The sequence below is a fragment of the Pomacea canaliculata genome, linkage group LG13 (assembly GCF_003073045.1).
Source record: "Pomacea canaliculata isolate SZHN2017 linkage group LG13, ASM307304v1, whole genome shotgun sequence".
NCBI classification, from domain to species: domain Eukaryota; kingdom Metazoa; phylum Mollusca; class Gastropoda; order Architaenioglossa; family Ampullariidae; genus Pomacea; species Pomacea canaliculata.
Genome location: NC_037602.1, coordinates 20,373,578 through 20,398,136, shown reverse-complemented (window position 1 = coordinate 20,398,136; position 24,559 = coordinate 20,373,578). Strand labels below are relative to the sequence as shown.

Genomic DNA, 24,559 nt, shown 5'->3' with positions numbered 1-24,559 from the left:
TTACAACGACCTTAAAAATAAAACTGCCCGAGGACTGGACAATTCGTTCGATCCTGACGATGACAGTGGCAATGACCTTTACCATGGCAGGGAAATAAACAATAACAATTAGAATAACAATGAAACTGAACTTTTAGTTTTGGATTCTGATGATTTTTATGCAGCTTCAGATTTTTTAGTTCTTCTGTGCTTACTCTTAAGGACTCCAAGCAGTTTGCTGCTAAAGAACACGAAAAGAAAGGTGAAGAAATGAGGTATTCCTAACAAGTGACTTTAGAGTAACATTTCCACTGTAGAATAGTTTTCAATACAGTTGCTATATTCTCGCTGTACAATGCTTCGAGACTAGGTTTTTTCATGATCACAATTAGTTTAATGTATTACAGGGCCGCCGAGAGCCAGCACGACCCCGGGGTAGACGATTCTCCGGTCCCTTGTAGTTGTAAATATTTTCCCAGTATATAATAATATGTTTACAAATCGATTGTCAACATCTACATTTCATTCAGTAACGCAATATAGACTGAACACATTAGGACAAGTGAACTAGGAGCTACATCATTACTGAGCATGGAGTTGTTTACACGTGAGTGGTTAGTAAATAAGGTAAGTAACATCAGAAGACCAAACTTGTAGTACTCCACTTTATAGAAGAAAATCCCCAGACTGAGGAATGTTACAACCTTTCTTTAAGAGAAAAGAAATAAGAAGGGAAACAAATCCTACCCATGGCCTTGCCCCTCTTACAGCCGCGGGCCCGGGTACACCAGACCCTCTCCTCCACCCTTGTCAGTCCTGCAATGTACAGGCTTTCAATAACCCGCCATGCTGCATATTGATGCCTTGCAAAATATTTCTTCCTCCGACCTGTAATCCTCACTGTAATACTGGGTTACATTGGGTTATTATGTAATTGTCTTTATCAAAAGCGTTCGTCTACTTTGACATTTAAATATCAGTTGATCAGAACGGGTGTAACCTAACGTGTCCACGGACACTTTAATGATTTTGGTAATTAAAGAGAAACACGATTCCATTTACTGTTAACTGAGTCGTACAAGTGTGGACGAGTGCATGAAGCTTGTAAGGAGCAATAAACAGTTTCTCAGAAACATCTTCGGGAAGACCCTGTCCACTCACCTAGACCATTATTCAATCTCTCCGCCCCCTGACTTGAGAGCAACACAAAGCTTGTGACACACAATACATCGTGCGAGAAGAAAAAGATTACTAATTACAAATAAAAAGATCAGCTTTATTTTTAATGTTTAAACTCTGTAGACTAACCTGCTGGTTGTTAACTTAAAAGAAAGTAGAAGGTATACTTATGGCAGGTAAACTTTCACAGGAATAAGTTTGTGTCGACCTGTGGTGTTTCTAAATTGCTAAATATGTACCCTGGTACTTTTTAGCTTATAGTTTTAGCTGGCTTCCTTCTCAAACATTTATCTTTGTAATACTTGCTACATTCCTGCGGTGACTACCCAATGGGAAACATGGAACAGTAATCAGGGACAAGGTAGGTCGTTTCCGGGTGAATCAGTGGCAAGTATTTGTGTCACACAGTCATCAAGCGATGTCCAGCCTTCATAATGTTGCTGACCGCTAGACCACGGGTGGGAAACCTTTTATCCTCGTAGGACCATTTTGATATTTATAACATCATTTGCGGCCATAGAAGCATTCTCGACTTAAAAATTACCTTTTCCATTTCGTCAAGGTTTGTTTAGCCCCAGTGTAATAAAACTTTTACGATTTCAAGACTGTATGGCACTGACTGTCCTCTGAGTCCCACAATCCACTTTTTCATTCTAAAGTGAGTAAAAAATATAGTTCTAGTCTGCTGGCTAGAGGTTCCCATCCTTGGCTTCAACAACAGTTTTCATAATGACAGCTTGTAAACACTGTAAGCCAGTCACATTGAAGCTGTCAGCTTGTCCTCATTTCTGTCGTGTCAGGAGTGTAACACAGGCGTTTATTTATACCTCACAGGTCACTGTGACAAACCCGCGGCCTTTACTCCAGTTGACTGGTTCTGAAGAAAGCGAGCTCAGTGGCGGGTGAGCCACTCACCCGTTGGTCTACCACCTCATACAGGTGACAGGTACTTGCGTCAGAAGGTGCACAAGGTTGTGTACAAGCAGGTGCTTGTTGTCCACCATACAACACATTTTGTCACCGATTTCTGGTAAGATGAACGCTTGATTCTGTAATTACCTGATTACATAACTGGGTGAATACCACTTTACTTACTTTGCTTGTTTATGCTGGAAGAAGGACTGTCTGTAAACGAGTTCAAAAACTGGGGTTAACTGCGCGTTCCGTCGTCTTCACATTACTTCACAGGATTTCTTATCAATCAAAGGTAACTGATCTTTATTTCAATTATAAAGTTCTGTACACGTATGCTCACCTAAATACATAAATTTACTTGTTTGTAATAAACATATGCATAAATATCTGAATACACATGAGCTATATTCACTGTAGTCTATTCACACTTTACGTACAAATAGTGATTATGATGGCTTTAAAAGGGTAAAAGAAAAAGAAATAAATGTATTCAATGCATCAGATAAAACATGTCTGTCGTGAAGTAAGCAATATCTCAAAAACATCAGTCATCACAACTCACCTAAGCAGACGAGGAAGGTAAGGATAGCCTTCACCCTGTTTGTTGTGAACAGATACGAAAGATTTATGGCGACCCTTGCGCTCGCGACAACAACACACTGGTGTGTATGCGGCCGTGGTGGTGGTGGTGGTGTTGTAGGTCGATTGCAGGTTTATCGCCATCTGTGAAGTTTTTCAATGGAGTGCGTGTCACGGCACGGGTGGCTGAACATAATACTTTCTTTCACCACACAACAAAGCGATTACCCGAGGCTGCACACATCGTATTTATTTCGTTGTGGAGTGACTCAGGACTTTACACACTACAACACACATACACATTAATAACAACTCGCCTCAACACAGGGCTCTAAACGCGCCCACCGTCTACGATAGACGCAATGTTTACATCCGGGGCACTCCCTCGACCAATCTCAACTTAGTCCAATCATACAATCCAAGTATGAAGATTACACGCCTCGCACTCTCTTCTGTTCAGCAACAAAGTTTCAGTTAAATTATCTGCCTTACGACCCTCTAGCAATCGTGTAGTACGTTCCTCAGTTCATTGTCCCTCTTAGGGTTGTCGCCCTCCACATCTCCAATAATCCACTGACACAAATACACACACGAAGGCCGTACACACTGGCCGTGTCGTGAGGCGATTTCCGGGGTCACAGGGGAGGTAATCTGGGGTCAGGGGAGGTACTCCGGTGATGTCACGGGGCTCCTAACCCAAGTTCTAGACCAAAGGCGATCAAGGAATGGTCCTGGGAGGTGATTCTTCTTTATCCAGAATGGCTCCAATTCTTTGGCCCATACAGTCAAAACCTTTAACTCCCTATATTACAATTCAAAACTATATTCTCCAATACACACCTTTCTCTCACATGTTCGTGTTTACAACTTTGAAATATAATGAGTTCTAATACAATTCCACAAGCAATAACAGAAAAAGATGTCATACCTCGTCTAGATAAGGTTACTCACAAGGGGTCAGTACCGCGCAGAATCCAGCGTCGATGGACTCTACCCTACTACTACACACAAACCTCAGCTCGTGAGATTTACAACTCGTGTCTCAGTCGCAAAATGGTTAAAATATTCTGAAAAACACAGAGGCACGGTCAGTGACAGCGTGCTACTTCATTAAACAAACTGATTTTTAATATTTAGGCGAAGAATGCGACAACCCAGTTAGCTGTATTCGGCCCCGATATAAGACCCCAATTTATTTAAAAATAACCCCAATATTTGTTCTAGAGAAAAAGATATTTATATAATTTTTAAACATTATTTTAAATTGTAATTAAGTAGATTTATCATCTTCTATTTCTCAGAGACTGAGGTCATGACTGACTGGAACGAGCGAGCTGAGGCCCTGGCGTTGAAGAAGGAGATCCAGGCCATCAGGGACGACCTCAACAGGCACCACAGGAACGTCAACGTTTCTCGAGTGACAGGAAGCACTGTTGCCATCGCAACGGGAGGTCATTGTCATGTTGTATTCACGAACTGATACAAAACGTTCTTAGACCAAAACTATTTCTACTTGTCCCTCCTGTACTCCAACACTGCTCTCGTCCTCTTTTCTGTAATCAACTTGACAAGTACAGTTAGTCCCATGTTTCTTACGCAGTAAAGTAGGCTACGGAACTTCTCGTCTGTATAAGAGACTTTACAGCTTGTCACCTTGATATAGGACAGTTGGTTTGAACCAGTGTGACACATTGTACTTGCCCACCTGACTCCTTAACGGTTGGCGATCCTAATGCGACAAGAGAGATTGTACTGACTCCTTAAAAGCTCGTCCCCCTATGTGCGGTGTCTAAAACCTCATGGACGGTAATGCCACACGACTACCTTACCTTTTTACCTGAGTAGCAGAGTTAGAAAGTACCCTTTTTGAAGTACACAATATTCGGAGTTGCTACATTAACAAATACACGAGGACAGCAAACCTTGGTATTATGAGGAGCCAAGTTGAAGACATACAAAAATGTAGAGACAATCTTATGTCCAAATATTTAGTCAGAACACTTTTAAATATTTAATTGCATTTTTCTTGCGACTGTTTTCAGTGCCTGCAGCAGCCTGCGCCATCGCCGCCCCCTTTACATTGGGAGTAACCTTAATATTAGCCATCGTCCTGGGGATCATCGCCGCCGTCGGTGGAGGTGTGTCTGTCGGCGCTGCAGTCGCAGAAATCTTCATCAGGAGGCACAATGTCAAGGAAGTGCAGGCGAGGTGGGAAACGTTTCGTGAGAAGTTTCTCGCGAGACATGAAGAATTAGGTGACATAGTACAAAATCTGAACGCACAGACGAGTGGAACCTCCATCACGACTGACGACCAGTCTATCAAAACTGCTGTGCACGGCGCTGGTGAGGCTGTGAGAACGGCCGGGGGCATCTCCAGTGCAGTTGTTCGCGGAGTTCTGAGAACGACATCCTCAGGCATCAGAGTCACAGCACCACTGCTGTCTGTTGTGAGCGCAATCGCCATTCCGCTGGACATCTACGACCTCGTGACCTCCGCTCTTCGTCTGCGCAGAGGCGCACCTTCCATTGTCTCCGAGTCTCTCGCTCAAATCATTGAGTTCCTTGATAGTGTGGCCGACGGCTCTTTTGATGATTTATTTGACCTTGACAGAGAGCTTAACAATGACAATATGAATAACGATGACAATGACCCTTTAATTTTGGATGCTGGTGATTTTTTATGCCGCTTCAGATCTTTTGATTCTACTGTGCTTACTCTTAAAGACTAAGACTTTTATTTGTAAAAAAAAAAAAAAGGAAAAGAAACAAAATGTAGATATGAGCTATTCCTGGCAAGTCACTTTAGAGTAACATTTACCCTTGCTGATTAGTTTTCAATACATTTACTTATATTCTCGCTGTAGCAATGCTTCGAGATGAGTTCTTTCATGATCACAATTAGTTTAATATATGTACAGCCTTCAACAACAACGCCCAGTGTAAGGAGCTCGAGTGCATTATGTTTATTTAAAGTGCTTGAATGTAAAGCATTCGTTCACTTTCTGTTCCCGTGGACACAATATGAATGACTAGTCCACGTGCTTAGTCCTACCTGCTTTGTCCTTCGACTGCTGCAACATCTTCCTCGTCCTCCGAGGATGTGCAGTCGATGTCAGTGTGAGCTGATGCAATTGGTTCAAACTGTTTTGGTTGGACATTACTCATAGCCATCTTGACGGCTAATAAATTTCAATGCTACTAATAAAACTACCGAGACACCACCGATCACGAGTTCAAATCCTAGCAATGACCTCAGACACTTCCAGTCTTGGTCCTACGTCACACGCAAGTCTCGAGAAGATATCGTGACTACTCGGCCACAACGATCGATTTCACTGAATTTTTTCGATTTTTATAAACATCGGCAACCAAAATAGTGCTAATAAGTGGTAATTAAGTGAGAAACTAACTTTTGTTTCTTCTGCATTGCTCTCAGGCATTGCATTCGTAACTAAATATAATTTTAAAATGTTTTGACCGTCATCACAGCCTTATCACAGCCTTCAGTATAACTTTAAGAGACAAACTGAATTTATAGCCTTCTGGTGATTAACTGAAATCAAGGCACATTTATACTCAAGAAACATTTTTATTTCAAGCTGTAGGATTTCACAATTGCTGAACGGGTATTTTGCGTTTTTTCACTTTACAGTTTTGGCCAGGTTTCATCTTAAAATTTTCCTTCATTATCGTATCAGTCAAAAGATTCTAATACTTTGGGTACTAACCTAACTGTACAATCTCTGACCGTATTCATGGAGCGAGAACAAGAAAAAAAAATGAAGTAATGAGATATTCCTGACAAATTCCTTTAGAGTAACATTTCCACTGAATGAGTAGTTTTCAATAGTTACATTCTCGCTGTAGCAATGCTTCGAGATTAGGTTCTTTCATGGTCACAATTAGTTTAATGTATTCAATGGCCGCCGAGAGCGAACAAGCCCCGGGGCGCTGATTTATTTTTCGCAAAGGTCGCAGTGAAGGGAAAAACTTCGGGAACCTTCGGAAGCGTGACGTCAGCGAGCTGAGCCGACCACACTGAGTAAAAACCTCCACTTCACTCTTTGCCAGCCATGAAACTTGTTCTGGGGTTAATTCAACAACTTTTAAACACTAGGAAGGGAGGCATAAAGTGAATTGCGACAAGCAAAATAACTCAAGGCCTGCAACTGGTAACAGGTAAAATAAATGAGGACCGAACACAACACGGACGATGATAACTTCAAGTAGGTTTGATTAGAGGACTTCGTGAGCTACGCTTCTGTAGCCTAGTGGTTGCAAACAGCGGCTTTAGTTTGATAAGTGAAGTGTTCTAAACTCGGGACTGTCATTATTGCTTGTTTTTTGTTTTTGTTTTGTTTTGTTGTTGTTGATGTTGTTTGTTTGTTTGTTTTTTGGGGGTTTTTTTGCTTTGGGATATTTCCTTTCTCTAATATGATCAATTTTCTTTTACCTATTTTGTTTACCTACCCCATTTGAGTAAAGTTAGGTTAAGTGAACCAAATTTTAAAATCATGAAGTTAACACTAATTTGCTGATTTAATCCAGCCCCAGCAAAGAATTATTTGAGCTTTCGAAGAAGGAACACTAAGTGTTCTGATTTATTTTTGAATGATTTATTGCTAAATAGGGGTTAAATTTAAGTAGTCCTATTCATGTTAATGTTAGTGTCAACAAAAATGCATTTTGGGGATTTCACAAAAAAACTAAAGTATTGGTGAGCTCTTTACGTCCACATCGTCCACATTTTATTCCTAGAGGGAGGGGAAATAATAAAATTATAGGAAAGGCGACCTTACACTTACAGTTGCGATTTTTTTATGTAATTGGAGCAGCATGGACTTTACAACTCCAGCACAAAAGAGGGCACCACTACCTACAACCATATTCAGGAATTGTTCTGCATTTGTTACATGCCTGGCCCCTGGCAGTTCTATATTCTCAAACGTGTCCGCCTTTCATAGACACAGAACAGCTGAGATTCTTCTCCCAATAGAGACCAGTCTCCTTCTGGCCTGTAAATGCGTTGCAGCCTCGATGTGAATTCATCGCCGCTAATGTTCAGATACGCCCTTTCCTGGCGCTCGCTCCCTTTAGGACTGGCCGCCCTCACTTGCACTAAAGAATATGGGTTTCAGACATGATGTTTGTACAGTAGCCTGATATTACGAGGCCAAGTAATGGATGAAAGTTTCTGCACAATGCCGACAGCCTGTTCACTGCAACTCACCTGTTAAGACAAAATAATTGAACTCAATTATGACAAATTCCGAAAGCACGACTTAAGCTTTTGTAAAAAAAAAAAAAGTTCTTGTTTAGAATGGTTTTACATATTTTTGTTTTTGTTTGTTTCCTCACATAAAGTCTGACAGGCTGAGCGAGGCTGACAGGTACTTTCAATGTATAAAAGGGAGGTAAAATCGGGCTTGGTGTCCTGAATACGGAAAGGTCACTGCGCAATATTAACTTGCGCACTTTATATAACGATGATCACGCACTACTTTTTAATGACTACAGACGCTGGTGTAACTCAACAGTGATATCTTTAAAATAAAAAAAATTCCTTTACACTCTCATTGTAATCTAGCCAGAAAACGAAAAAGGATGAGAGGTACCAGCGTGACGTCATCACACTCACCCTTGATGACCTTATCAAGGAAGGTTATGATCCTCTCGAGGGACTCCGATGCAGGAGACCGTTCGCCTCTGTGCAGACTGTGGGCGGCTGTTATTAAATCGGCAAGATCCAGAGGCAGCGCCAGGATGCTGACGGTTGCCAACAAAGGGGACACAACTCTGACAGCTGTTGCTGCCGACTTAGCTCCCCTTACAGCCGCGCTTGCAATGGTGCCTGCCGCGCACAGTGGTGTTCACAAAGGAGTTAAGGTTTCCTGTGGCTGCCCACGCACAGTGGTGTTCACACAGGAGCCAAGGTTTCCTTGGTACTTTCGTTTTCACTCTCATTTAGTAGCTGTTTCCTCATCCAGGTTGTGTCTCAATATACTCACGTCGGAATTCATCCCATTTCGTCTGTACCTCTTTGACATTATGCTTCCTGAGGAAATATTCTGTAACAGAAGCACCGACAGACACACCCGCGCCCACGCTGGCGATGATGCCCAAGACAATGGCTGGAATCAGGGTCACACCCAGGGTGAAGGGCGCGGCTATGGCCAGACCAGCTGCTGTCCCTTAAATATACATGATGTCAAAATAAAAGATGAATGTAAGTTCATACATAATATTCATAAAACATGAACTATTTGTAGATGTGTGTACATAATATATATTACGAGTAGTAGTAACAATAAAAACTTGTCAAATAAAGCTCTCTGGACTGATGGGGACCAATGTGATGAGGACTACACTAAAGTTTCTGAGTGATGAACTTGTTTTGCTCTTACAATTCTTGCAGGAATGTTACATTTACACACATCTATGAGAAGATGGACTGAATGCGTGTCAGACTGTACTGACAGTTTCTGTGACTTTTTTGGCCATATCTTGATGATGATGATGATGATGATGATGTAGTTTTATAGCGCGCCAGTATCCGCATCACAAAGATGCGCTCAATGCGCGGTGATCCCAGCAGCCACCAAACTGCAGGTCAAATGAAAACTTCAAAAAAGTTTAAACAAGTGAGTCTTCAGATGTTTCTTGAAAGATCCAATACTATCAGACTCCTTGGTCGAGAGGGGAAGCGAGTTCCACAAAAGCGGGGCTACATTGGAGAAGGATCTGAAACCCGCAGTCTTCTTATTAGCATTCCCTGACTGAACACTCGGTCGTTCAAGTCTGAAGTGTGCTGCTGAACGAAGGTTCCGCTGGGTTGGTAACAGCGAATGAGTTCTTGCAGATAGGCAGGCGCAAGGTCGTGAAGACAGCCATAGGTTAAGGTTAACAATTTATGCTCAATTCTCTTCTCCACAGGAAGCCAATGTAGGTCACGAAGTACAGGAGTAATATGTCAGTTGTTTTCTTTTCCTGCCACTATCCTCGCAGCCGTATTTTGCACTCGCTGTAGCCTCGACAACTCGCTCTTTGAAATCCCCCAGAGGCAGCTGTTGGCATAGTCTAATGTAGAACCGATGAGGACACAGCAACTGCATTTGCAGTCTTTCTTATTAAGACTGGGTCGGAGTCGTCCAAGAGTGCGGATATGGAAATAACATGCCTTGACTACAAAACTGACATGATCAGACATAGTTAGAAGATTGTCGACATAGAGTCCAAGGTTCCGTACGGAGCTGGAGAGAGGAATTCTAGCTTGACCCACTTGGATGGAGTCTAGAGAGACTTACTAAGGCTAAGCTTGGAACCACATAGCATCGCCTCTGTCTTCTCATCATTAAGCTTGAGTTTATTCCTCAGCATCCATGACTTGACCTCTAAGCAACAATCTTCTACAGCACAAACTGCCTCACGCACCGACTCACTGTCAGTACTAAATGAAAAATAGAGTTCAGTGTCATCTGCAAACATCTTACGGTTCACATTATGCTTCTCAATGAGAGGACCAAGCTGAGATGTGTAAATAGAAAATAGAACCGGGCCCCAAAACAGAGCCCTGCGGACACCGCACAGCAGTGGAACTGTCACTGAAGAAGCTTGAATTGACCATCACCCTTTGTGTGCGATCACTGAGGTAGGAATGGAACCACTGCAAGGCGGAACCACAATGCCCACCTCCATCTGGAGACGAGTTAGTAGAGTGGTGTGATCAATGACATCGAAGGCCGCACTCAGATCAAGGAGGACCACAAGAGTCACTTTCCCTGCATCCGACTGCACAGAAGATCGTTCATAAGACAGAAGGGCTGTCTCACAGCTGTGCTTGGGTCTATACGCCGACTGGAATTTATCCAATAAGCTGTAGCGGTCCAGGTGGAATGTCAACTGCTGAGCAACGACACGCTCCACAAGTTTCGAAACAAAAGGCAAAATTCGACACAGGTCTATAGTTTTTACACAAGCTAGGGTCCAAGTTGTGCTTCTTTAAGATAGGCTTGATCACAGCTGTTTTAAATTGTCTGGGTACAGAGGCAGAGAAAGGCTAGCATTGACTATGCGAACTAGTACAGGAAGTAGAATGTCAAGGTGCTGGAGAAGAAACTAGTGGGGATAGGATCATCCACAGACGTGGTTGGGCGACAACGCCGAACTAATTTCAATAGTTCATCTTCTCACTGGTTGAAAGTTAGAGAGGGGCATGCCACAAAACAAGTCACTTGGTTTGCTCCACAGTAGCAACCGAGTCACTGAAGCTGTCCATGATGGTCTTTATCTTGTCTTCAAAATAAAGCCTTAGTGTACTGGCAGCGATCTGATCATCCATCTCTGGAAGAACAGGCTGAGTCACATCTTTTACCCAGGAGACCATTCACAACTGCGAACATCTTGCGAGAATCAGAAATCTTGCAATGGAATTGTTTACAAACAAAACTGTTCTCAAATTTTACTGTTAAATGTTTAAATTCAAATATGTTATGAATCATTGTTGCGATTGGTTTCTGTTATCTTTTCTTTGGCGCCTAAACAATTTTTTGTTTGTAGTAAGGGCGCGGTAATTATCTCTCAACTCGGGGTTTTTTTTTTCTTCTTTTTTTTTCTTTTTTTTCTCTCTCTCTCTCCCCACCCATGCAGACAGCGACAATCATCCACATGACTTATTGCATTTTCTTCATTCCTACTAAATATGCTCCTGTTATCCAAAGTGCGGATCATACCTTTGTGTCCATCCTGCATGATACGGTCAACGACACCTACCTCCTGTGGCGATGGCCACAGAACTTCCGGTCACTCGGAAATGTTGACATTTTTGCGATGTTTGTCGAGTGCAGCAATGATTTCCTCAATTGATCTTTTCAGCCACTTAGCTTCGAATTGTTCGTCCCAGTCGCTCAAAGCAGCCATGACCTAGAATTGGTAAGCAGCACACGTGTCATGAATGTTTTACACGTAGCTTATTAAAGACTAGAGGGGTGCAATATGTTTTGTTGTGACTGGGTCAAGTTCAGTGTCAGGTCCTGTTTTCCAAATAGCTGTGTAACTGTCTCAACTTCTTTGTCTTGAGATGTCTATAAACGTCTATACACACTACCAGGTACAAAGAGAAGTCACATACACTTCGTATCAATGTACAGTCCTGACCTGTGTACTGTACAACTAATTGCTCCCCACTAGACCTTTAAAGACATGAGTCGTTACACAACAAGCCGTTTGTCATGCAGGAAGATTAACAACATAAGAGTAAGCATCAATTATTACATGTTCAGCCTTAGTTGAATTCTTCTCCTTTTTAACCTAACACATTTACTCCAATGTGTGATTATGTTGGACAGAAATTTTAGACAAGTCCGTCTGGTTTAAAATATACCACAGCCACATGGACAGTATGTTGAGGTTCAAGTACACCTACAACCTAGCAAGGGTATCCCAGTCTCATGTATCTGTATAAGCGATATAAATATGTAAACAGGCCTGACGAGAGAGGGGACAGGGGGTCTGGTGTACCCGGCCCGCGGTGTCAAGGGGGCCCGGCCTTGGTCAGTGGATTTTTTTTCTTTCTTCTCTTTTCTTTTTCTTTTAAAGAAAGGTCTAAGGACAGAACACCCAAGCATTTACACATGCAGAAGTTGAGTTTCAAGTCTGTAGAATACAAATTAACATTAATATTGGGAAAAATAATTTACGCTTACAAGTACAAGGGGCCCGGAGAGGTCGTCTGTCCCGGGCCCGGGCTGGCTCTCGCAGCCCTGTATGTAAACTGATCTTCACTGCGGCTGATGCGGTGGTCAGAGGAAAACTGACTGACGAACGTGAATGACAACCGTGCAGGAACTGCTTACTATCCCCCAAACATGCCAGGATGCCAGGATGATGTTTACAACATGGCTTCAGTGGCCTACAGAGTTAGCTGACAATAAAGTGTCCATGCTGTGGACATAATGACCATCTTTAAACACAATAAAAAGCAGAAGCTGAGTGTTTACCTGACTCGCCTCAGTGCCTGTGCCTTGTCAGTGAATGGACATGGAAAGATGAGGTCGTCAAGCAGCTGGTCACGTGGTATCAGCTTTGCGACATCGTTTCCCAGAAAGTGAAAGTAACAGCGAAATTCCCGATTTCTCAAAAAGCTGGCTGTTGATGGTGTGGACACATCAGACTGAACTGAATCTATTTTTAACCTGGAGTAACAGTTGCTGGAGGGGGGGGGCCTGCTGGTGTGTCCTCCTCATGACGCTGCTACAGTTCGTGTGTGCGTTCGTGCGTTCGTGCGTGCGTACTGCATATTTATATGCGCATGCACGCGTGTGTGAGCATTAGTGTATGGATGTGTGTGTGCGTGTGTGTGTGTGTGTGTGTTCGGAAGTTCGATTGTGTTAGTGAGTGAGTGAAAACAATCGTCTGACTTTAATTCACGGAGGAATGTTATTTAAATCATCGCTAGGAAAGATGCGTATGACACACAACACTAATATTAGCAGATATGAGATTAATGTCATCAGCCTTTGTTTTGTCTTCAGCACTGAAAGAATAACAAACTGGTTGTCGTAAAAGTAAACATGCGGCCCCCCTTATGATCTATATGTAAGCATATTATTATATACTGGAAAATAATTTACGATTACAATTACAAGAGATCGTGTACCCTGAGGCCCGTGCTGGCTCATCGTTTATTACTCTTTCCATGACCTTTGATCTTTTCTCGAGCTTAACGACTCTTGATTATCTTTACAGCTCTAGGATATGCTAGCGTGTGGATATGAGTGATCTTGCTTTCATTATCAAATTTTACACAATTGCTCTTGTATGCTGAAAATTAAATCTCCATGTAATACATAAACTTTAAAGGAAATGAAAGTAAAGTTTGAGTTATGATATTGCGAGTGTTTCATTTTCCTCCGTGAAAGGCTGAGGTAGTGCGCTTTATAAATTATCATTTATTATTACTTATTAACAGATCAGCTAAATATTTAAAGCCTGGCCTTCTGCTTAACTGAAATCAAGGAACACTTGTACGAAGAAAACAAATTAATGAAAAGTTGTGCTGTTGATAAATTACAAAATAGGTATTTTAGTACATTTTTTATTTGCTGTTTTGACAAGCTTCCATTTCTACATTTTTTTCCTTATCAGTATTCTTCAGTAACAAAAATACAAATCCAAACTAACCAGTATGAAATCTGGATCAGTACTAGTGTGCAAGGGCAAGTCGTTGTCCCCGGGAAATCAGGGGCAAAGGACTCGCCTTAGCTATGAAGCAATGTCCAGACTCCGCAGATGTTCCTTCAGACAATAGTTGCAATAGAGAACTTGTGAAAAATTCTCTGAATACTCACTCTATTGTTATAGTCCTCATTTGATTAAATAACATTTTCTGATACATGCACTGAAACCATTATTCAAGCTCTGCTGAAAAGGCTGATGTTAAGAAAGCAGTGGATTGTGTTTGAGGCTACATATTCTCCTTGTCTTTTGCTCTCCTTTTAGCCTCCTTGTATATCAGAGATGATTCAAAAGGTCAGTATTTAAGGCCATCTTACCATTTGACTTGCTTTTTCCTTTAACATAAACACACAAAACCAAAGGGAGACATGAGGTTTCGTAGTCAAGGAAATTGCTAGAAGAGAGTTTGTATAATGCAATCTGTTCCTGCCGTTGCGTCATGCTAAACAGGTGAAAATAATACAACGGCCAGGGTCAGACACACCTGACATTACATAACTGTCGTCCAGTCCACGACAATTTTATGTCTGGATCAACTTACAGTAAGACATATCTGCCTTTCTAGACTAAGGACACCTTTCATGGTCCTTCGTGGGTCTTTGAAAATATACAAAATACTTCTCCAACCTTGTTTTTTTAAACTGCACTAGTGCAAAGTTCATTGGCTCACAGTAGCCCGGTGCACCATTGGTTATTACCTGTATAACTAACGCGTAAGTAAAATATTGGCATAGCAACTCATTTGACTGTTAGGCTGCAGTCAGCCACGTTAAGATGTTCAGAAAGTTCTTTCATCATGAAGGCAGGTCGAGTTTCACTTCTTTACTGAGCAAACCTTTGGTTTGTTTCAAGGGGGAAATAGAAATAAAACGACATCAACAATATTTACAATAGCGCTGCATTTTACACACTAGCATTCGTTTATGGTTTCAAGAATGTACTCATTTCATTTCTGTTTTTAAGTACTTATTACAGATATATAGAGTTTTATTTTTGAAGTGTGTTTGATAGTTGTGTGGGAGTTATCTAGATAAACTCACATGATTGTATCTGTACCCTGATCATATGGTGTTGTAGCTTATAATACATCACCTTTAGCCCTGTAACTGTCACAGGCAGGACACTCAGACAACACGTGCACTTCATCTTCAACCTCATGTTTCATCAACTGACTGGGAGATACATCAGTTTGTAGCAATACTGGTGCACATTGATGGGGTGGGGTGGTGGTAAATTATCTTTGGTATCGGCTCCCCTGACCCTTCAGCTAACCCTTCCTTTGCCTTTGTTCGTCACGGGGGCGTCACAAGTAAAAGGTTGAGAACCGCTGCCTTAGCGCTTAGCCTATGGACGAGAGGAGGGAGAGGGGAGCTGGAGGAGAGGAAGAGGGGTTAGTGCTGGGGGGGGCACTCAGGGTCAGAGGGCGACACTTTGACCTGCTACCCCGCAGGTGGTGTGTATTCTTTGTGATTACTTTGTATCTCGCCTGTGCACAGGGCAACTGTTTTATTGTATTTATTTTTGTTTGCTTATTCTTATCTATCCTTTTTATGTAGGTGTTAGAGATGTATAAGATGTTTCTCTTGCATTATTTTACGTAGTTAACAAATTAGTTTGCTTTGTAAGGGAACATTGTCTTTATCGTTGCTGTGTGGTCTGCGCTCACCTGGGGTCCGATGGTCCGTCACAAGCCGTCTCTGGCCGAGCGAGGGGTGGAGCGTTCGTGCGACTATGCCAACTGTTACGGCATGCATCCTCCGACGTCTGGAGATGGTTAGCCACAATCATCTTTAAAAATGTACCCATGTGTGTGTGTGAGTGTGTTAGACTGCATGAATGCTTGCTTGATATATAACTTACTTTGTCATATGTAAGAAATAAAGTTTATCCTTTGAATGAATGAGACCTTTGTCATGTCATGCATCTTAAAATCTAGAAATGAAGTACTTGTGGCATTTCGAGCATGGATAAAAAAAGCGGAGAAGCTTTTTCTCTTTACCATAATCAGATCTCACAACAGGGTAGATCCTTGATTACAAGATAACGCAAGCGTATTAAACAAGTGAAAGGTACTAGAAATTCTTGCATCTAAAGCTAGCAAAACATCCCGACAAAAAGTAAATAAAAACATTCAAGGTTTAACAAAAGTAACTGGCAAGAGAGTCCACCTTAGCACTGCACACCGCTCAGCACCACCCACGCCAACACATTTCCATTTAAGACGAGACTCTCGTTACAACCTCCATGGCCGCCTACTGCAGCCTGGCGCCTGACAAACGGAAAGACTTGCTGCAGCTGTTCACACGGCACTGACTTCTGTTCGCTCCTACCCATCTCTTCACGGTGGTTGAACCACCCCGATGTACACACGCTAAGGCTGTAGGTGCGGGACAGTACGGCTTTTGTGTTTCTCGGGGCAGGCAGCATCATGTCCATGAAAGGACGCTCAGACAATGGAAATACGTCTTTTTTGTTAAAGATGAAGTAATTGGAAAATTGGTCTTGGTCCCACATGAGGGTTCTGTACTCCAAGTAGAATGAGATGTCCAGGTACGGCCATTTCCAAGAGAACCTACCGATAGCATGAGACCGAGTGGAGAAGAACTTCCATCTGACTCCTTGTGTAACATCAAGAAGATAGTGCGGCTTGAGGCCATTCAACACGTGAGCCACGGCGTCCTTCTGCCATGACGGGACAGCAACATCCAAGTCATCATCCCAGGGCACCAGGCCGTGGTGGCGCCACGACCCCAGCAGACTTCCACTGTAGAGGAAAAATGTCAAGGACGCCTTAGTCATCACTATAGAGAAAGTTGAGACGATTTCCTGCATAATGTACACATCCTGTTGTGACACTGTGGGCTGGAATAGTTTGAGGCTTTCATCCAATTTCACTTTATGACTTTCGAATGTTATAAGTGTGTAGTACAATGTGTTATCAGTCAGAGTGTTAACCTGAGCGATAAGTTTCTTTAAGTTTGCAGTGTCGTACTGTAATCGTAAGCGGTATAGTATATACAGAAGAGGAAATGTCTCTACTGTAATTAAAGCCGCAAGAATTGAAAATAGCCTAAATCTTGACATGTTTCGAAATGAAGGACACAGTTTCTCTGCAGTGATCTTCATTTTCGGAATGAAGGGCAATACGAATTGATAAACAAGAGCAGACTTTCGGACCACTGGTATGATGAGTTGGACTGTGATGAGATGGAAGCACAAGTCACACGAAGGAATTCCCTTGTCCTCCCACAAAATACCACGCACACTGCTTTTCACCAAAAGAAGACACAGGCAGAGAAAGTCGACAGGTGGCGCTGAGATTGGAATTTAAGGTTGAAATCCGCGTATAACTGGACTTGCTCAGTTCAAACCCACGCTTTTGAAGGGTAAACTGCAATAATAATTTTAGTTGTATTAGTAAATATAATCGGTGACTTCATATAACAGTAAGAACAAAATATCAGTCTGTGAAAACACAGAGTTGAATTAGAAACTCAAATAGGTAACTTGCTATTGTGTCAGCAGATACAATGAGGTCTACAATGGGCTGGTGGAATGGTCTAGTGTAGGAAGCTGTGTGTACTTGTGTATTTTCAAGGTGTTTAAATTGTACTAAAACTACTTTAAACAGGCAACATTATTGTATCAATGTTGCAAAGTAAAGTGTAATCTATGCAGTATGTTTGAGAACTACATTTCATGATTACTAGGAAGACAGCATGAAACAATAACTGATCAAAGTGTATGACAACGACGATGCACATCAAAGCTTATTTATGTCCGCACACACAGACACACACACAGAAACACACACAGACACACAGACACACACAGACACACACAGACACACAAGCAACATTTGAGCAGGTACATCCTTCATAATGCGAGCGTGGTAAACAAACAAAATGCACTTAAAATCTAATCTCATAAATCACAAGTTTTACTATCTTTCCTTCCGAGAATAATTCCACTACAAAATTGGAAACACTAGCGAAGAAGCCCTTATATATATATACAATATTAACGTACATTTTACTTTCCACATTATTACTTCCGTGCAATACCAGCTTTCGTTGATGCTTTTTTATTCTGGTGTTGTTTGCTGGTCTGTATCAAAAGAGAGTTTGTACACTTGCCAAGTTTAATGAAGCTGAAAATGTGTTAGAGAGATGTTACTCCGTTCTCAAATCAGATTCCTCCCAGATAAATGTTACTCAAATGTACTCACCACAGATTCCTCACAATTCAATATGGCTTCCTTCTCACAATCTTATTTCTTTTCCCACCCACCCTTGCTCACTGGTGACCGCTCTCCTTTCGTCAAAAAACAAAATTGCGTCAGATTATAGTGACGTCAGATGATAATGACGCAGCAACCCCCTCCACCCCTCTAGCTCTAGAGCTGGGACAGAGCCAGCACGCGACACGTGACAGCAGTGACCATGCATTCATGAAAAAGAGATGAACTCACTAGGAGGGAGAGAGTCAACTTCTTTATTCAGTGTAAGGAAAGGAATTATATAAAAAACAGAAACAGTAAAAATATTTAAAAATTCCATCAGCCAATCCAGAGGCTTGCTCTCCGGGATAAAGACTCAGTTCACAACCTGTGCAAACAGTTACACGGTTGTATAGTTAGGCTAACAACAACTGGAAAACTAGAAAAAGTAGAAATATCTAACTAAAATAAACACATTAACATAATTTATGCATCTATAGATTATTGCATGGTCACTACATGAGCCTCACCTTGCAAGAATCAACTCAGCTACCTAACAACTTGCACTAAAGTAAATTACATTTCTGTTCTCCTTGCACTCAGTTGTTCAAGAGTTTGATATCCTGAAGTTAATATTGTAAATGTTTTCTCTCAAATGTATTGTTCTGAAGCTACCGATGGCTATGCTTTCGACGCCATCTGTTAAAACACTTACAAGATAAGGCCTCCAAAGACCTTGTAAATATCTTCCTTCCTTATTGTTTATTCAATTTTTTTCTATAATGCTTAATTAATTCTTTATTTAGTTAATTTCGTTCCCTGTAAAGGGCGAGGGCTAAATGGAAAAAGCGCTCAGTTGCTTATTTTCCCCTCGTAAATAAAAAATTGTAATTGTAATTGTAATTGATTATCTGTTCTTAATCCTGGAGAACCTAAATTGTGATATTACACTGTGAAATATTGAATGTTGGAATTAGAATAATGTTTTTTTTTTCTTTGTTTGTTTGTTTGTTTGTTTGTTTGTTTGTTTGTTTGTTTGTTTGTTTGTTTGTTTTTGATAAATAGCTTTATTCGGAACAAAAAAAAGCATTTCTGTCTTCACCTTCATATAAAAGTGACTCAAAACTCCCAGTATAAAACTAGTGGAAGGACAACATAGACACCCCTTCCCCTAGTACATCTCTCATACATACATGTGTAAAGTGCGTTTCACTTCATAAGTAGTTACATGTTACAATCAAGCAAGTGTGACAGAGGAAGACAAGAAAACACATTATACTTTTTGTTATGGATATGTTCTATACAAATATTTATATGGTAATAAACAGCATCTGATTCACAACTATTTATTCTTTTATCAGCGCATCAAACGTGTGCGTTCATACAGATCCCGGATGTGAGCAAGTGTCCACTTGACTGTGTGAACAAACCTGTGGAGGGGGGACTGTGTTTATCGAATGTGAAGACAGATTTTGTTTAATTGTTTCCGCTCTTTTCCACAGTCTGTGCATAAAAGACCATCAAACTTACAGTTAGTGTAATGGGTTGAAGTAAACTATTTCAGTTATGAATGTTCACTAACTGCTTCAGTAAGTATTTGATCACTATGGTAACAGTTTTCTGGAAATCAGCATTCAGCTCGTGTTTACAAATCAACTGCTTGTATTACTTCTCCACCAGCGAGTGTTTGTCTACAAGTACTTACAATCTACAATTACCTGTAGTTACAACTTGTCTACATTTCACATTATGTACTTCTGAGAGACTTCCTACTCCTTGTCTACACTTAACAGTATGTGGAATATGTATGTGATTGTAGACAGTTATATCTACATCCCACTACACACAGTATTTGTATAGTAGGAACTGTACACAGTTATATCTACATCCCACTACACACAGTATTTGTATAGTAGGGACTGTACACAGTTATATCTACATCCCACTACACACAGTATTTGTATAGTAGTGACTGTACACAGTTATATCTACATCCCACTACACACAGTATTTGTATAGTAGGGACTGTACACAGTTATATCTACATCCCACTACACACAGTATTTGTATAGTAGTGACTGTACACAGTTATATCTACATCCCACTACACACAGTATTTGTATAGTAGGGACTGTACACAGTTATATCTACATCCCACTACACACAGTATCTGTATAGTAGGAACTGTGCTCGGTACTAATACTGTGTTGTACTGTGTGTCATGAGTCAAGTGCTGGATGCTAGCAGTCGATATAAACTGTGAGGCAAATGAACTATTTTTTTCAGAAAGATGATGCTGGTTGGGTGCAAAGTTTTACTGGTGACAAACAAGTAGCAAGTCGACCATTTTGAAGGACAGAGTAGACGTGAAAGAAGAAGAGCAGAAGGGAGATGAAGGGAGAGAGAATCTGACAACCTCACTGTAAAAGCATGGATGTGTATAAGTGAATTGTTGTTTGTCTGCCACGACCAACGCTTAGCCTCTTGCAAAGTAATCCGCTGTTAGTCTCGGCGAGCCTAAATAAAGAATGTGAATAAATCGGAATCTTTGTCGTCTCATGCCTCGTTTTAATAGTTAACTGAAAAAAAATCGTCTGCCAGCAGTCCAGTTATACAAGTGCGTGGTGAAAGTAAACACGAGCATCACTTCCATGGCTGAGAGAGAAAGCAACCTTGCCGGCAGCTGGTTCTTCCTTTCAATGTGAAATGCATGAGCTGTTGTTATGTTTGTGCCATCTGTTGGTGTGACTCATAAATTCAATTCTGAAAATCCGAACTTTTCTCGTAAACTGGGACGTGTTACAAAAGACACTTGGAAGAATTTTTTTAATGTCGAAAACATGGGCAAACAACATCAAAAATTATAATGTCTTTATTATTATTATTATTCCCCCGAAAAGTCTCCACACTTGCCTTTCATCCCTCACCACACCTGTGTTCCCGCCTGTGCAAGTTCACCCTGACTGTGCGGGGTCAGAAGTATCAGTAAGACAGTCTACAGGTCTTGATGGATTCGGAATGCTTTTCCAAAAAATTTAAAGTCAAAGTCATCATTTCAGTTTTTCTCTTGTTCTCTTTTTTTCTTTCTCTGTTTCTATCTCTCCCTCACTCTATACTCTCTTACCTGTCCACCGTTTGCTTCGCATGTCCCCAGTGAACCACTCTCAACTGCTATAGGACATGCATCTGTCGTTTAGGCAGAACTTCAGTCAAGGCTGTTTTGTTTCAGTTTTGAATAAAATATTGAGATTTGTGTTTATTACAGCAACATTCTTTCAGAAGTCGTTCAAACTTTGAGCGAGTGTTTTAATCAGACTCTCATCCGTGGGTTTGTAGTTGACATTTTGTGGAGTATGTGACTGGTTCTGGTGCAAATATGTTGGAAACATTACATGGTAGTGACATTTAGAACTGGAAGCAGGACTTAACATTCCCCACACGGGATATGTGTTTGAATGTTCATGGACTACTACTGCTCTATCTACCTCTCACTTCCACTGTCCTCCATGCTTCTTCTCAATTAATCTCTCATCTACAAAGGTTGCATAACAGTGCAGCCTGTCTCACTCTATAAAATCGATAATGACGCCATGTCTCCATTATACAGATGTAAGTAGATAGGCAGACCAGCTACCGGCTTGATACATTGATATTCTCAGGGTACTCTACCCGTATCATTCTTCACAGCTGTGTATGTTTATAGTTCGTCCTGCATGATACACCGAGCAAACAGCTCCTTATCATTTATAAAATGTAGTTTAATGGTTTCTTCCACAGAAGGTTTGCAGTCCCGACAGTGTGAAGTACACTGCCAGCTATGTTTGTTACGAACGGGCGTTTATCCCCCTTATCAGTTTTGGGAGACAGGGATTGTCGCCCTTTTATAAATGCTCGTGAGGACGCATGGACTATGTTTTACGGAAGAGTGCATGAGTGAGCGAAAGGTTCACTGAACCACTGTAGCTGAGTTTGATTATTTCATCGCCAGTCGTCGAAGAAGACAAACGGTGAGAGAATGGCGTGAAAATTTTAAAATTTTCACAAGGTATTTTTAATTATTTGTAAAGATATTTAAAGGCAATATTGATTGTCAAATCAGATTTTATGGTTCATGCACACTGGTAGTGCAAAAAGTATATAGAAAAGTTTAAACTGTCAACACTTACCTCAACAAATAAAACAGAAGAGACTTACCCAATCATGTCTTATATGTATATTTTTATATGCTATTGCTCATATAGTTTTGCTTTTCATGCAGCACAACTGATTCCAGATTTATTATTGCCTGCCTCGTATTTTTTGTATGTGCTAATGCCTTTTCATACCTTCATTGCTGTGAAAGAAACTGCAAGCATATTTAGTAAAATGGAATTGTGGTAATTTTTTCGTCTATATGGTCACACCTGACGAAAGCCAGCCGACAATTTAACAAGACAAGCTCTGGGCTGGAACCCACAGGAAGGCGCAAGGTTGGGAGACAAGACAGACATGGAGGAGATCGGTCCACAGAGAGGCAGAGACAGCTGGCAGGACATGGTCCCAACTGGAAAGGAACGCCCAGCACTGGGTCCGATGGTGGGGTGTGGTGTCGGACCTGTGCTCCACTGGGGGCGAATAGGAACAAGAAGAAGAAGACTACAGGATGTCCATGGGCTACAAACTTCTGATTGCTTGCCATTGTGTTCATACAGGTACAAGATACTGCACACGTTTACAAGTAGATCACAAGCTAGGTATCAGCATGCCAGCATTGCTACCTATTAGGCATGAGCATTGGTATGTGTGTGCAAAAATGTCATAAAATAATTTCTTAAAATTTACATATGTATGTGAGTGTATTAGTCTGCATGAATGCTTGAATGATATATGACTAACTTTGTCATATATAAGAAATAAAAGTTTAATCTTTGAGTGAACGAGATTTTTGTCATCTCATGCAACTTAAAATCTAAAAGTGAAGTACTTGTGGCATTTGGAGCATGAGAAGCATTTTCTCTTTACAATAATCAGATCTCACCCACTTTATTGCACATGTCAACAAGATAACGCGAGCGTATTAAACAAGTGAAAGGTACTAGAAATTCTTGCATCTAAAGCTAGCAAAACATCCCGAGCACAAGTAAATAAAAACATTCAAGGTATAACAAAAGTAACTGGCAAGAGAGTCCACCTTAGCACTGCACACCGCTCAGCACCACCAACGCCAACACATTTCCATTTAAGACGAGACTCTCGTTACAACCTCCATGGCCGCCTACTGCAGCCTGGCGCCTGACAAACGGAAAGACTTGCTGCAGCTGTTCACACGGCACTGACTTCAGTTCGTCGTTAATTCTTTTTTCTTCACGGTGGTTGAACCACCCCGATGTACACACGCTAACGTTGTAGGTGGTGGACAGTACGGCTTTTGTGTTTCTCGGGGCAGGCAGCATCATGTCCATGAAAGGACGCTCAGACAAAGGAAATACGTCTTCTTTGTTAAAGATGAAGTCATTGGAGAATTTGTCTTGGTCCCACATGAGGGTTCTGTTCTCCTTGTAGAATGAGATGTCCAGGAACGGCCATTTCCAAGTGAACCTACTGATAGCATGAGACCGAGCGGAGAAGAACTTCCATCTGACTCCTTGTGTGACATCAAGAAGATAGTGCGGCTTGAGGCCATTCAACACGTGAGCCACGGCATCCTTCTGCCATGACGGGACAGCAACATCCAAGTCATCATCCCAGGGCACCAGGCCGTGGTGGCGCCACGACCCCAGCAGACTTCCACTGTAGAGGAAAAAGGTCAAGGACGCATTTGTCATCACTATAGAGAAAGTTGCGACGATTTCCTGCATAATGTACACATCCTGTTGTGACACTGTGGGCTGCAATAGTTTGAGGCTTTCATCCAATTTCACTTTATGAGTTTTGGGTGTAATAAGTGTGTAGTACGATGTGTTATCAGTCAGAGTGTTAACCTGAGCGATAAGTTTCATTAAGTTTGCAGTGTCGTACTGTAATCGTAAGCGGTATAGTGTGTACAGAAGAGGAAATGTCTCTACTGTAATTAAAGCCGCAAGAATTGAAAATAGCCTAAATCTTGACATGTTTCGAAATGAAGGACACAGTTTCTGTGCAGTGATCTTCATTTTCGGAATGAAGGGCAATACGAATTGATAAATAAGAGCAGACTTTCGGACCACTGGTATGATGAGTTGGACTGTGATGAGATGGAAGCACAAGTCACACGAAGGAATTCCCTTGTCCTCCCACAAAATACCACGCACACTGCTTTTCACCAAAAGAAGACACAGGCAGAGAAAGTCGACAGGTGTCGCTGAGATTGGAATTTAAGGTTGAAATCCGCGTATAACTGGACTTGCTCAGTTCAAACCCACGCTTTTGAAGGGTCAACTGCAATAATAATTTTAGTTATATCAGTAAATATAAATCGGTGACTTCATATAACAGT

The 24,559-nt window shown here is 41.4% G+C and overlaps 2 protein-coding genes and 3 long non-coding RNA genes across 5 annotated transcripts; 1 reads left to right on the top strand and 4 right to left on the bottom strand.

Moving 5' to 3' along the window:
* Positions 1-2,042: 2,042 nt before the first annotated feature.
* On the top strand, positions 2,043-6,976 carry LOC112553632. Its single transcript, XM_025220986.1, has 3 exons — positions 2,043-2,188; positions 3,954-4,103; positions 4,695-6,976. The coding sequence occupies exons 2-3, from the start codon at positions 3,965-3,967 to the stop codon at positions 5,381-5,383; spliced, it is 828 nt and encodes a 275-aa protein (XP_025076771.1). The 5' UTR covers positions 2,043-2,188; positions 3,954-3,964; the 3' UTR covers positions 5,384-6,976.
* Positions 6,224-8,509, bottom strand: LOC112553638. The gene is made up of 2 exons (XR_003097085.1): positions 8,293-8,509; positions 6,224-7,884 (listed from the first exon to the last, which is right to left on the bottom strand). It is a non-coding gene; the product is annotated as an uncharacterized LOC112553638 (long non-coding RNA).
* A 148-nt stretch (positions 8,510-8,657) lies between these two features.
* On the bottom strand, positions 8,658-12,772 carry LOC112553640. The gene is made up of 3 exons (XR_003097087.1): positions 12,650-12,772; positions 11,424-11,573; positions 8,658-8,845 (listed from the first exon to the last, which is right to left on the bottom strand). It is a non-coding gene; the product is annotated as an uncharacterized LOC112553640 (long non-coding RNA).
* Positions 12,773-13,730: 958 nt separating this feature from the next.
* Positions 13,731-18,192, bottom strand: LOC112553641. Its single transcript, XR_003097088.1, has 3 exons — positions 18,115-18,192; positions 15,553-15,650; positions 13,731-13,946 (listed from the first exon to the last, which is right to left on the bottom strand). It is a non-coding gene; the product is annotated as an uncharacterized LOC112553641 (long non-coding RNA).
* A 5,084-nt stretch (positions 18,193-23,276) lies between these two features.
* On the bottom strand, positions 23,277-24,083 carry LOC112553594. Its single transcript, XM_025220935.1, has one exon. The coding sequence runs from the start codon at positions 24,081-24,083 to the stop codon at positions 23,277-23,279; it is 807 nt and encodes a 268-aa protein (XP_025076720.1).
* Positions 24,084-24,559: the final 476 nt, after the last annotated feature.

Excerpts from the sequence above, each read along its gene's own strand:
- LOC112553594 (XM_025220935.1), bottom strand. The coding sequence starts at position 24,083 with ATGAAACTTATCGCTCAGGTTAACACTCTGACTGATAACACATCGTAC.
- LOC112553632 (XM_025220986.1), top strand. The coding sequence starts at position 3,965 with ATGACTGACTGGAACGAGCGAGCTGAGGCCCTGGCGTTGAAGAAGGAG. Across the intron at positions 4,104-4,694 it reads TGTTGCCATCGCAACGGGAG|TGCCTGCAGCAGCCTGCGCC; the intron begins GTCATTGTCATG and ends GACTGTTTTCAG.